The sequence below is a fragment of the Hyaena hyaena genome, unplaced genomic scaffold (genome assembly GCF_003009895.1).
Source record: "Hyaena hyaena isolate Hyena2069 unplaced genomic scaffold, ASM300989v1 scaffold_31, whole genome shotgun sequence".
Taxonomy (NCBI): domain Eukaryota; kingdom Metazoa; phylum Chordata; class Mammalia; order Carnivora; family Hyaenidae; genus Hyaena; species Hyaena hyaena.
Genome location: NW_024080664.1, coordinates 2,019,621 through 2,030,449, shown reverse-complemented (window position 1 = coordinate 2,030,449; position 10,829 = coordinate 2,019,621). Strand labels below are relative to the sequence as shown.

At 59.4% G+C, this 10,829-nt stretch overlaps 1 protein-coding gene across 6 annotated transcripts in view; it reads right to left on the bottom strand.

The window, feature by feature from the left end:
- Window positions 1-1,780: 1,780 nt before the first annotated feature.
- The window catches only part of HDAC4 (histone deacetylase 4), a 281,399-nt gene continuing 272,350 nt past the window's right edge, over window positions 1,781-10,829 (bottom strand). For all 6 annotated transcript variants that reach the window (XM_039228574.1, XM_039228577.1, XM_039228579.1 and 3 more), the window contains 3 exons: window positions 7,331-7,415; window positions 6,747-6,888; window positions 1,781-6,260 (listed from right to left, as the gene is read on the bottom strand). In XM_039228574.1, coding sequence (XP_039084505.1) covers window positions 6,221-6,260; window positions 6,747-6,888; window positions 7,331-7,415 — 267 coding nt within the window. In that variant the 3' untranslated portion in view covers window positions 1,781-6,220. The remainder of the gene's footprint in view (window positions 6,261-6,746; window positions 6,889-7,330; window positions 7,416-10,829) is intronic.

Below are 10,829 nucleotides of genomic sequence, written 5' to 3'. Positions count from 1 at the left end.
AAAAAACAAGCAGCCAAAGGACCACTAGCGTACGGCTGGGAACGTCTGTGTCGGCTGCATGTGGGGTGTCAAGGAACCGCCGGGTTTTGGAGCGTGGCAGTGTCCGCTCACGTCTCAGGAAAACGCCCCCACCTTTACGAGATGTCTCCTGAGACATGTACGGATGGATGATGTGCCACCTGGGATTTGCTTGTGGCGGGGGTGGGGGGGGTGGGGGGGGAAGGCTCAGGCCACACACACTTGGACGCAGGGGGAGGGTGTTCATAGATCCTGAGACAGGAGGAGGGGCGTGGTGGCACCCCGGGACTGTTTCCATCGACCTGAGCGAAGCAAGCACCCCAAGGTGGGATGCTACCTGGAGTTCGGAAGGGGCAAGCGATTAGCACCAAAGTAGATTTTAAAACTCTACTTCCCAACTCTGAGAACCAACAGGGAAATGGGCCGAGAGGACGTTCATTCCACCTGTTTGTTGAGCTACTAGTATGTGTTCATCTCTGGGGAGGGAGGCGTGACCCTAAAAGGTGCAAAGCTCATAATCTGGTAGGTGGGATGGACAGGCCGCCGGAGGCAGGACCCCGTAGGTGAGGCTGCCCAGCGCCCAGCCTTGGGGGGTGGGGAGCCTGGCTCCTGTGTAGGGGAGGCGAAGGGAGGGGCTAAGGGGGGGCCCCAGGGGATAAGCAAGAGGAAGGAGGTGGGGTCCAGGGGTAGCTGAGTGAATTATGGGCACATTCCCAAGGCAGGGCTGTGGGGATTTGAGAGAAACCAAACTAAGCAAGAGATGGGAGTAGTGTGGGCAGGACGCATGGCCCCCGCCTCCCGGGGTGTGGGTGCCGCCCCCTCCCGCCCGGGTATGGGTGTGGGCGCCCCCCCCATGGGTGTGGGTGGCCCCTCTCCCCCACCCCGGGTATGGGTGAGGGAGGCCCCCCCCCGGTGTGGGCAGCCCCCCCGGGTATGGGTGAGGGCGGGGTGGGCCCCCCCCGGGTGTGAGTGAGGGCGCCACCCCCCCGGTGTGGGCAGCTCCCCCCGGTATGGGCGGGCCTCCCGACCGCCTGGCCTGAGTGATGGACGGGAGGCGGGGGAGACCATGGCACCCCACCTGTGAGATCAGGTTCTAGAAGGCCTCTGGCGGTCTTCGGGGCGCACTCTCTGGGTCTCCTGGCTCAGCTGCTCTGGGGCCACCAGCTGACAGGTGGCAGTGGCGCTGCGGAGCGGCTGGCGTGGCCGAGTCGGGGCCTGCCCCCCACCGGGCAGTGCGCTTGGAGGCGGGTCCCCCACAGCGCGGCCGCACGTGCGGAGCGGGGGCCTCAGGCCTCCCCGGAGCGGTGCCCAGGCTGTGCCCCCAGACGCGGGCTGGTGACAGTCAGGGAGACCCCAGTGTTTACGCAGCAGGCTGACGACCCAGGGGGGGGGATGGCCCCAGTCTCCTCGGGGGGGGGGGGGGGGGGCAAGTGGCCGGCCTCCACTCCTTCCCCATCCCATAGTCACCGAGTGTGGGGGCCGGAAGTGGGGTGTCTCCCGGGGTGGGGACGCGCCGCTGAGGGGCCCGGGCGGCCGTGGCTGGGTCTGCAGACTCCCCGGGGGTGGGGTGGGCGGCGGCGCCTGCCGGCCGAGGGGAAGGTCCGAGGGCATCGAACGTGAAGAGCTGCCCGCGGACCTGCTCGGACGGGCCAAGGGCGGCAGGTGCCCGGGGGCCCGGGGGCCCGGGGCCCGGCGCCCCCCGCGGGGGTCCCGGCGGTTCCCGCAGCGACGGGGGTCGGCGAGGACGCGAGCACACGGCAGAAACCAGAGATGCTGTTTTATTTACACCACAAGAGCGACAAGCTGTCTGATGAGGTACAAACACTGGACTCCGGGCGGAGTGAGACGGGGTCGCGGCCGGACAGCCGCCCCCACAGAACAGAACGAGAATGAGAAAACCGGGGACACGTCCCCAACTCCACTGGGCGGAAAGAAAGAACCACCGGAGGGTCCGGACAGTCGGAGAGAACGGGTTACATCACAGAGGGAACGGGCGGCTGCCTCCGCGGGGACCCCGGGGACCCCCCCCCCCCCCCGGGCGCCGCTGCAGCTCCGGGCCGGCGCTCGGGCGAGCGGGGTCAGCCCCCGCGTGTATTCGCGTCGTTCTCTCGACTGGGAAACAGCGCCCCCCACGCACACACACCGCGACGGCGGGTCCCCTCCAGGCCGCGGCCTCCGGTGGCGGCCTGTGGGCTGGGACGAGCTCCGTCGTGGCGCCGAGGACCCAGGGTCTCTTCTCCGTGCGCCTGGGGGTCTGAAGCCGGGTGCTCACATGGGTCGCGACTCTCGGCTTAAAGTGACCTCTGGGCCACGTGTGGTCTACAAGCAACTAGAAAGTCCCCGCAGCCGAGCCGTCAGGGGCCGTCCGGCGTGGCCTCTCGCACCGTCGCCGCCGGGGCCGGGCCCTGTGCAAGATCCAGGGACAAACAGAACAAAACGCAACAAATGCCTCCAAGTCAACGGAAGAGAGATAGGCAGTTCACCTTGAATTCTGTGTAGTTTCCCTAAAACACTGTTTCCACATAAATACAATAAACTCTACTGTTGGTATGTCACAAGTGCTAGATAAACTTTGTTTCTTAATATGACAAATGTGTAAGTAGTCCTTTTTATTTTTCTTACAATAAAAAGTACAATTTCTTAAGAATAGGTTCAATAAGACGCAAACGTTCCCCCCCCACCGCCCCCACCGACTCTCCTTCAAGGTTTCGTTTTACAGAAAAACTCCCATCTTTTGAATCTGCAAATGTCGTGAGAGGGGAACAAAAAAGGCATTTTTCTTCTTCCCCGAAGCTGCCGAGTCTGGCGTGCAAAATCCGGATACGATATAAAGACATGCCGTCCATGCAACCTTCAGGTGTAGGAACTTAAAAAAATAGATTCATATATGTTTATATATATATTTATATATGTATCAATGCCCGTAAAACACGTGGGCCCGAAAAGTCTACAAAAAGAATGGAATGAGCACATGGCTGTGACCAGTGAAGGAGGAATGTTCTGATCGAAAAAATTAAAACCGACCAGCTCTGCCGCCCTGGCTTCTGTGCGGATCAGCACCGGCGGTCCTTCCTCTGGAAACAGGGGCGTGAAAGAAAGTGGAGAAAAACCGAAACACTCTGACAGAGCGGCCCTCGGGGCCGGGCGGCCGCCTGCTGGTGGGGCTCGGGCACGCCGGGGCGGCGGGAGCCGGAAGGGCGGGCGCCTCGAGTCCCGGCAGCGTCATGGGGCTTCCCCCGAAGGGACGTAAAGTGCTCGCTCGCTGACCCCCGGCCGGTGCCCCCGAGGCCTTTGCAAAGGAAGAAAAAGGCTAAAGGTGCAAGGGCCGGAGAGGGGAGGTGTGAGGCGCCACCCCCCCAATCCCGGACGCGGGGGGTCCTGCAGACCCTGGCGGCTGGCGGCAGGGAAGGGCCGAGTGTGTCTTCAAAGAAAAGAAAAGGCTACACGGTAATGCTTTAAGCACGTCTGTGGCGCTCGAGTGCGCGGACACGGGAGACACGCTCCCCGGGACTCTCTGCCGAGGGGTCTCCCCAAAGGAGACGGGGAGAGAGCCCCACCACGGACGGCTCCCTGGCCCAGTCACCGTAAAAAGAGTGAGATGACCACCTCCTAAGAGCGGGGTCCCGGGGTGCCCACGGGCCGTGGGGAGCAGGGGCCCAGCAGGCCACACGCTGCTCCGCCCCAGCCTGGACGGCAGAGCTGGCTTCCGCATACGGGCTCCTCCCAAGGTGGGCCCTGCAGCAAAGAGGGGCCAGCGGGGGAGGGGGGGGAAGTCACACACGCCCCAAGACCTTCCTGTCCTGCTCTCAGACCACTGTCCTGGACCTGACCACCAGCATCCTCGTGACCAAGCCAAGCCAAGTATCTGGATTCACTCGGTCAAAGTCCGCCTGCGTCAGCGTCTCGTTGGGAAGCTACCCTGTGAATGCGACCAGACTCAGAAACGTGGCTTGGGGCTCCCTGCTAACGCGGCGCTGAGCCTGCGCTCTCCTCGCAGCTCTGAACTCGCTACATGCTTTGGAATGAAACTGGCGGCTTCAAGTGCTGAAAAATAAGTTACCAGTAAAAAGTGACGGTCAGTTACTGTCAAAGATGAAAAGAGCAAAGGCTGGCTATCCTGGTCAGGAATCTGTTGTCCCTGCGGGCTCGCCAGGCAGCAGGGGCCCTGGGGCTCCCTGAGGCCACAGGCTCCAAAACCCTGCTCACAGCCGGGACCCCGGCCATGTGGCTGCGGCGGAAAAACCCAGAACGGGTGTGGGCCTTGCTCAGGCCCCATGCATTGCTGACATGCTTTAAAAGGTCTTTGGAAAACTGAATTTAAAATCCTATCCTGACAACGCGGCCAGGGAAGTTGAAACAGGAGTGCCGACGGCCCGAGGTGCCCGGCGAGCGACACTGCGGTCCTCCCCGCGCGGCTGCCGAGGGGAAAACACAGCACCCCCTGTAACACTACTGACGTGAAAGGAAGAAAAGCCCCTCGCCATGGTGCAGCCGCGGGGACGGAGCCGGGAGACACACTCCGCGGTCACTGCTAGGAGCTGGCAGCCGCCCCCACCCCGAGCTCACTTCCTGAAAACAAACCGAGGGCAGTTCCGTGCACCGTAGCAAACTGCTCGCTGTACAAAACAACAATGAAAATAATAATAATAATAAAAAAAAAACCTTTGAAAGTTAAAAAAAATGTACAAGAATTTAGAAAGAAAAAAGGTTTAGACGTTATTACCATTCAGGAAACTGCTAAATGGTGAGAACAAAATGTGAAATTCACAAAACAATGCCTCTTCCGGATCTCCTTGTGGCAAATTCATACAAAAATGAACAGCAAATTTCTATCCTTTGCTATAAAAACTCATTAGGTACTTATGTGCGAGGAGGCTCGGAGCAGGAGGGCCCTGTCCGGAAAGAGCGGAAAGGACAGCTCGCCCCCGAAGGCAGCTGCCCAGTGGCGGGCGCGCTGGCGATCTGGAAGCCGTCCAGTCTGGAATTCAAAAATACATGAGTTTCCAACTAGATCCCTTTCCATAAGCACCTTGATGTCTAGTCCACAAGTCATTCATTTGCCAGGGACCTTTACGACCTGCATTTATTATATATATATACTTTTTCTATAAATGCATTATAAATATTTTATCAAGATTTCATAAGAATCAAGTTTCTTAGCTTGGAATACATTGGAATATATATTATACATATATATATTTATTTATACCTAAAATTTAAGCAATACTTCATGCTACTTGCTTTTAATAAAAAGCATTCCGATCGTAACACTGGAAGTGTGCCTAGGACATGCTTCACAACCGAATGGAGATGCTCAATTGTTAGATGACGGACGAGAAAAGAACACTTTGGATTCATTTAAAATTCGTCGGACTTCAAAACCCCCAACAGTATTTGCCACTTTGCTGGAACTACCTCCACTGCTCTTAAAACAGCACTAAAGCAAAACAGGGGCCGGAACGGCGGCCCCCGGAGCCCCGCCCCCGGCCAGCACAAGGTGGCCTCGGGGTGTGTGGGCCCCCCCCCCTGCCAGGCCCGAAACTGTCCCACCGATTCCTGCTGTTTATTTTTTCTTAAGGCATTGTTCCTCAGACTTCAGAAAACCCAGCCACAAAAATCCATCAGAGCAATAAAAAAAAAGGCACAAACTCGCATCTTCCGATGGCTTTGAGAGCAAAGCCAGGCCCCGCAAGCTCACTCCCGCGTGTCCACTCCGCCCCGCGCCCGGCCGCGACCCCGCCAGCTGCGGGCCACGGAGGCGGCCGGGGCCTAGAAAACGTCCTCGTGAAAGAAAAAAAGAAGCTACAGGATGAGTCGAGTGGTTTACACGGAGACTGTGGAATTGTGGGTAATATCAACTGTAAGCACCAGTTTTAATCGAGTCCGTTTTGTGTGAGCAGATCTTTGATTTCCGTTTTCCTTCCCTCGGCGGGGCCGCTGGCCTCCCTCCTCCGCGGCTTCCCTCCCGGGAGCCGAGCGCCGGCCGCGCGTGTGTCCGTGCGTCTGCGCGGCGGCGTCTGTCCCGGGTCCGCGCAAGGCTGCCCGCCGCGGGGTGGGGGCCCGGGCCGGGCAGGGAGGGCTCCCCGCTGCCGCTCCAGCCCTGGCCGGAGATGGCGGGCGGGCCGCAGAGAAACGGGAGCTTTTCCTGGCGGAGCTTCAAGACAGGGACAGACAGACAAGAGAACCGCAGCTGCGGGTGCGGCTACAGGGGCGGCTCCTCTTCCATGGGCTCCTCGTCCGGTCTGTGGCGGGCGTCGCAGGGGGAGCGGGGGTGCGGCGGGCACGACGAGGGAGAGAGAGGCGGGGACGGTCAGGGGCGGTGCCCACCTGCCTCCGCGTCTCCCGCACCTGGCCCATCCGCCCGCCCTCCCCCTGCCCATCCGCACCCGCGCCCTCCCGCCGCCCATCTGCGCCTTCCAGCACCCGTGCCCTCCCGCCACTGCCCGTCCACGCCCTCCCACTGCCCTTTCTGGGCTCCCTGATCCCCAAGAGCGGCTGTGGAGGGGACCCCGCTCCGGAGTGAAGGGTCTCCAAGTGTTTCTCTGACTCTTTCACGCTGGAAAGAGCCGGTGGGGACCCCCGCCCTCCGTCCCTCCGGGGAAGGCCTGGCGCACAAGGCAGGGCCTGCGGGAGAAGCCACGCGCCTGGCACGGTGGCAACGCCTCGGCCGTCTGCACAACGTGGCACTGTTCAGGGAAGGGCCGGTGGGCCAGGGCGGAGGCGCTTACCTCTTCTCCGCGGGCTTCACGCCCACGGACAGTGAGGCCATGGCGGTGACGGTCTCGGCTTCCTCGTTCTCGCACTTCTGGGCCTCTACCAGAGAGTGTCCCACCGTGGAGCAGAGGCGTGGCAGGGAGCGCCAGTACTGGCCTGGGGCAAGGGAGGCGGCCGTTACTGGGACTTACCGGGTCTTCCGGGGGTCTCACGCCTCACCGGCACCTTTAAAAGCACCTCTTTCAGGGGGACAGAGGTCAAGGTGCACCCAGGCTCACAAACACGGCCACCCAAGTCCTCCTGGAGGTGGGGGCACCTGGAATGGGGGGGGTCCAGGGGTGATGGTGGTGGGCTGTGTGAGTGGGGCCTCCCCTCGGACTCTGGGAGCTGCCTGTGTGAAGGGGGCCTCCCGTGCACGCCCTCCGAGATGGGGGGGCGCCCAAGGGAGCCCCTCTGTGTTTGCTTGCACACAGGGGCTCTCAGCCGGGAGGCTGGCGGGGGCCCAGCGTCTGCTCAGGGAGCGCAGGTCAGTGTCGGCGATTTGGCTCGGCCTGCGCCCCTGGCAGGTTCCTGCTGAGCGCTGGCCCGGGCGACTCACTGTGGATTTCTATGACTTTCTCCATGGACCGGACAGCGTTAGCGTTGGGTCTCTGCTGCAGAACCTTTTCGGGGAGAGGATCAAGCTAGAAAAAATGCAGAAATGCGCTGTGAATATAGATATAACCCCGTGTGTGTGCAAACAGGACGCTCAAGGTCAGCACTTGCTGCTTACCGAGAAGAGGAAAACCCCAAATATGCCTTTGCTGTTTATTATATGATTTTTTTAAAAACAGAAGTAGATTTTCTTTTTTCCTATGAACCTTACGATTATGGCCCGAGCTGAAGGCAGACACTTGCCCCTAGATTTAGTTTCTTTAGGGGGACTTTCTTAGGGGACCGTGCGGTCTAGTGGTGAGGGGCTGTGTCAGGAGACCCCGTGTCGACGAGGGGCTGGTGGACCAGGACGCCCACCTGGGACCTGCTGGGACCCTGCGTGTGCCACGGGCTCAACGGCAGGGGAAAGGAGGCTGCTGGTCGGAAACAGCACTTCCACGCCCCTAGTCCTACGAAGAACGCTCAGACGCCCCGGTGACAGCGTTCTTCCAAAAATGGGGAAAAGGGAAAAGGAAGACAAGTGAGCAGCAGCTCTCAAAGGGGACCTTTCGCTGCGAGATCCTCCTCGGGTGCAGGCAGCGGAAGACACTGAGGAACCACGAGACGACGACCAGAGGGGCCACGGGGCAGCCCGGAGCGTCCCCAACCTGACAGCCAGGCGCACGGGTTCAAACACATCACGAAAACACAAACGTGACTGGAAAAACCTTTAAATGAGTAGACAAGCCTACAGAATGCGGGGAGATGTGCTGGGTTCCAGAAGGAAGCGGAACCTGCCCAGGGCAGTCACGCATCCCGGGACAGCGCCCCCCCCCCCCGCCCCCAAGTAAGAGCTGGCCTCACACGGACAACACGTGGAGCCAGATGCTGGGCAGGGTTCCGGCCTCGGCCTCGGCTCTGCGCACAAGGGACACGTGCCCCCGCGAGCCTGCCTGGTTTCCAGGCCGCTGTTGCAGGGGTTGGGTGGCTGGCGGAGCAGCCGCAGACCCTCTCGTGAGGCCCGTGTCCCCAAGCAGGCCGCCGGCCAGTGCTGCCGGCTCAGTGAGTGCCCAGAGTCTGAACCGTCATCAGACAGAGGCCAGCCGGCGCACCCCGGGGTCAGGAGGACCAGCAAGGCCTCTACTCCCGCCCTCCGGTGAAGGGAGCCAGGCTCCTTGGGGAAGTGGGATTTTCCAAGGCTGTGGCAGGAAGTCTGGGTAGGGTCTGGGGGCCTTGCAGGACCAGAGAGGACGGGCACGTGCCGACGGGATGCGCAGGAGGCCCGTCGGGAAAGAGACACACGGCGGGCACTGGACGTGAGGCACAGTGTGAACGTACTGATGGGAACAAGTGACTGAATAAACGGGGAGGAGAGACACGTTCCTTAATTCCAAGTAATTTCTGCACACGGCCCCTCTCCAAGATGTGGAGCTTCACCCCTTCCCATCTGTCTCCTCGAGCGTGAGCTGAGCCACACTTCCTGACTGCCACCACGGAGCACGTGTGGAAGGGGGGAAAGGTGACTTCACGCAAGCGCTCATGGGTCACTTCACCAGAGATAAGGCACGGGGAAGGCACGGTGCTGGGCAGGGGGAGGTGGGCCCCTGGGCCCCTGACCCCGGGCTCTTCCTCCCCCGTTCAACCATGAGGGAAAACCAGGCAAACATCAACTGAGGGGCATTCTACAAAACACCCGACTAGCGCTCTTCAGTTGAGGAAAACTGCCAAAATTTCAAAAATGACAACCCAGAGGAGCTTGAGAGGCCACCCCTGCGTAAGCCGGGGGGGGGGAGGTAAGGACACGGCATGGCTGGACGCACAGCGGGGTCCTGGATGGGACCCGGCGCGGGAAGGCGAGTGAAAGCTGGGCATGTTTGGGCGCGAGCAGTGCCTTCCAGGGTTGGCTCCCAGGCTGAGCTCACACGGGCCGAGAGGAAACCATCCGAGGTGCCAGCTACCCAGAACTAAAGGTCTAGTAAAACACGCAGATTTAGATCTCAAAGACCATAGTTATTGAAACAATCGGTTTTAAACTATGAAGTAAGTAGGTTTAAGATGCATTAAGAATAAGATACTACTCCTGAAATCACTATTGCACTATATGCTAACTTAGACGTAAATTACAAAACAAATAATAAAAAAAAAAAAATAAAGGTTACTTTTATAATAAAAAAAGAAGATGCTAATACAGGATCACTCAACTGACCTGGACGATTTGAAAGAGAGCCAGACAGAACTTCCAGAAATGAAAACATAACAGCAGAAATTGGAAACTCGGATCAGATAAAGAGAAAACGGGTAACCTCACTGTAACCTCAAAGCAAAAGCGAAGAAATGACCTGAATGCACCGGGAAGAGGGGAGGGTCAGAGGGGCAAGGTCTTGGTTTATCTGCTCGGTGTCCCAGGGGGTGGGAAGGGGTTGTTAATGGTGCCCTCGGCCGGCTGAGGCACAGCGGTCCCAGGTGACGGTCTGAGAAACGAGAAGAAATGAGCAAAGAACACGGCACGAATGCAGGAAAGGCCACGTAAACAAGCGGGACCACATAAAACCACAGTAAGGATGCAACTCAGTGCAATTAGAGAAAAAAAGGAAAGAGGCATGAGCTGCTAGTCAGGGATTGCAGGTGACCCGGGAGGAGTGGGCGGGGCTCCCCACAAAGCAAATAAATGTGCAGGGCACGTAGCTTTTCCACGTGGGCACGCAGCTTTTCCACGTGGGCATGTGCAACGGGGTGTCTGTCACTCAGTCTGCGGCCCCGCCTAGGTCTGAGGCGTGGGGAGGGAAGAGGCCACTGACCACGTCATGGGTACACGTTAACATCTGTAAGGATCGCTACTGGAAAACCACAACTCAGCCGGGGGAGCAGCTGGGATGCGGGGAGCCCTCCGTCAGGCCGTCACATTGAGAGAAGGCAAAAAGCTGATGGGGAGAAAGAGCTGCGGAAAACGGGTGAGTGCAGCGCAGAGCAAGATGCAGACGTGAGCCTGAAAAAGCTGCGAGGCAACAAAGGACGTTTAAGGGCCGGAGTCTCCACTTAAAGGGCACACTGCGGACTGGCTGTAAAATCAGGATGAAATCCTGCCTTAGCGGAGAGAGGAGGGGCTAGAAGACAGGATGGGAGACAGACAGACCCGGAGCAGAAGCCTCGGGACACGGTCAGTGGCTTGCACGACGCGCGTGAGCGGGAAGCCGTGGCTGACGTGAAGGAGGGCTCTACAGAGTGATGAACGTTTCAATCCACCGATAGGATAGGACTTAAAATTTGTACACATTTGGTGAAACTGCTTAACGCGTAGGAAGTCAATGTTGCCAGAAACAAAGAGGGTGGACGGAGACGTGCCACGGGAGTGGGTGGCCTGTCTTCCTTAGCAGAGCAGACAGAGGTCAACAGAGATAAACAAATGTGAACGGCACGAGGGGCCTGGAGGAGAGGACAGAGGCCTGGGAGGCGGGCGGAGGGGG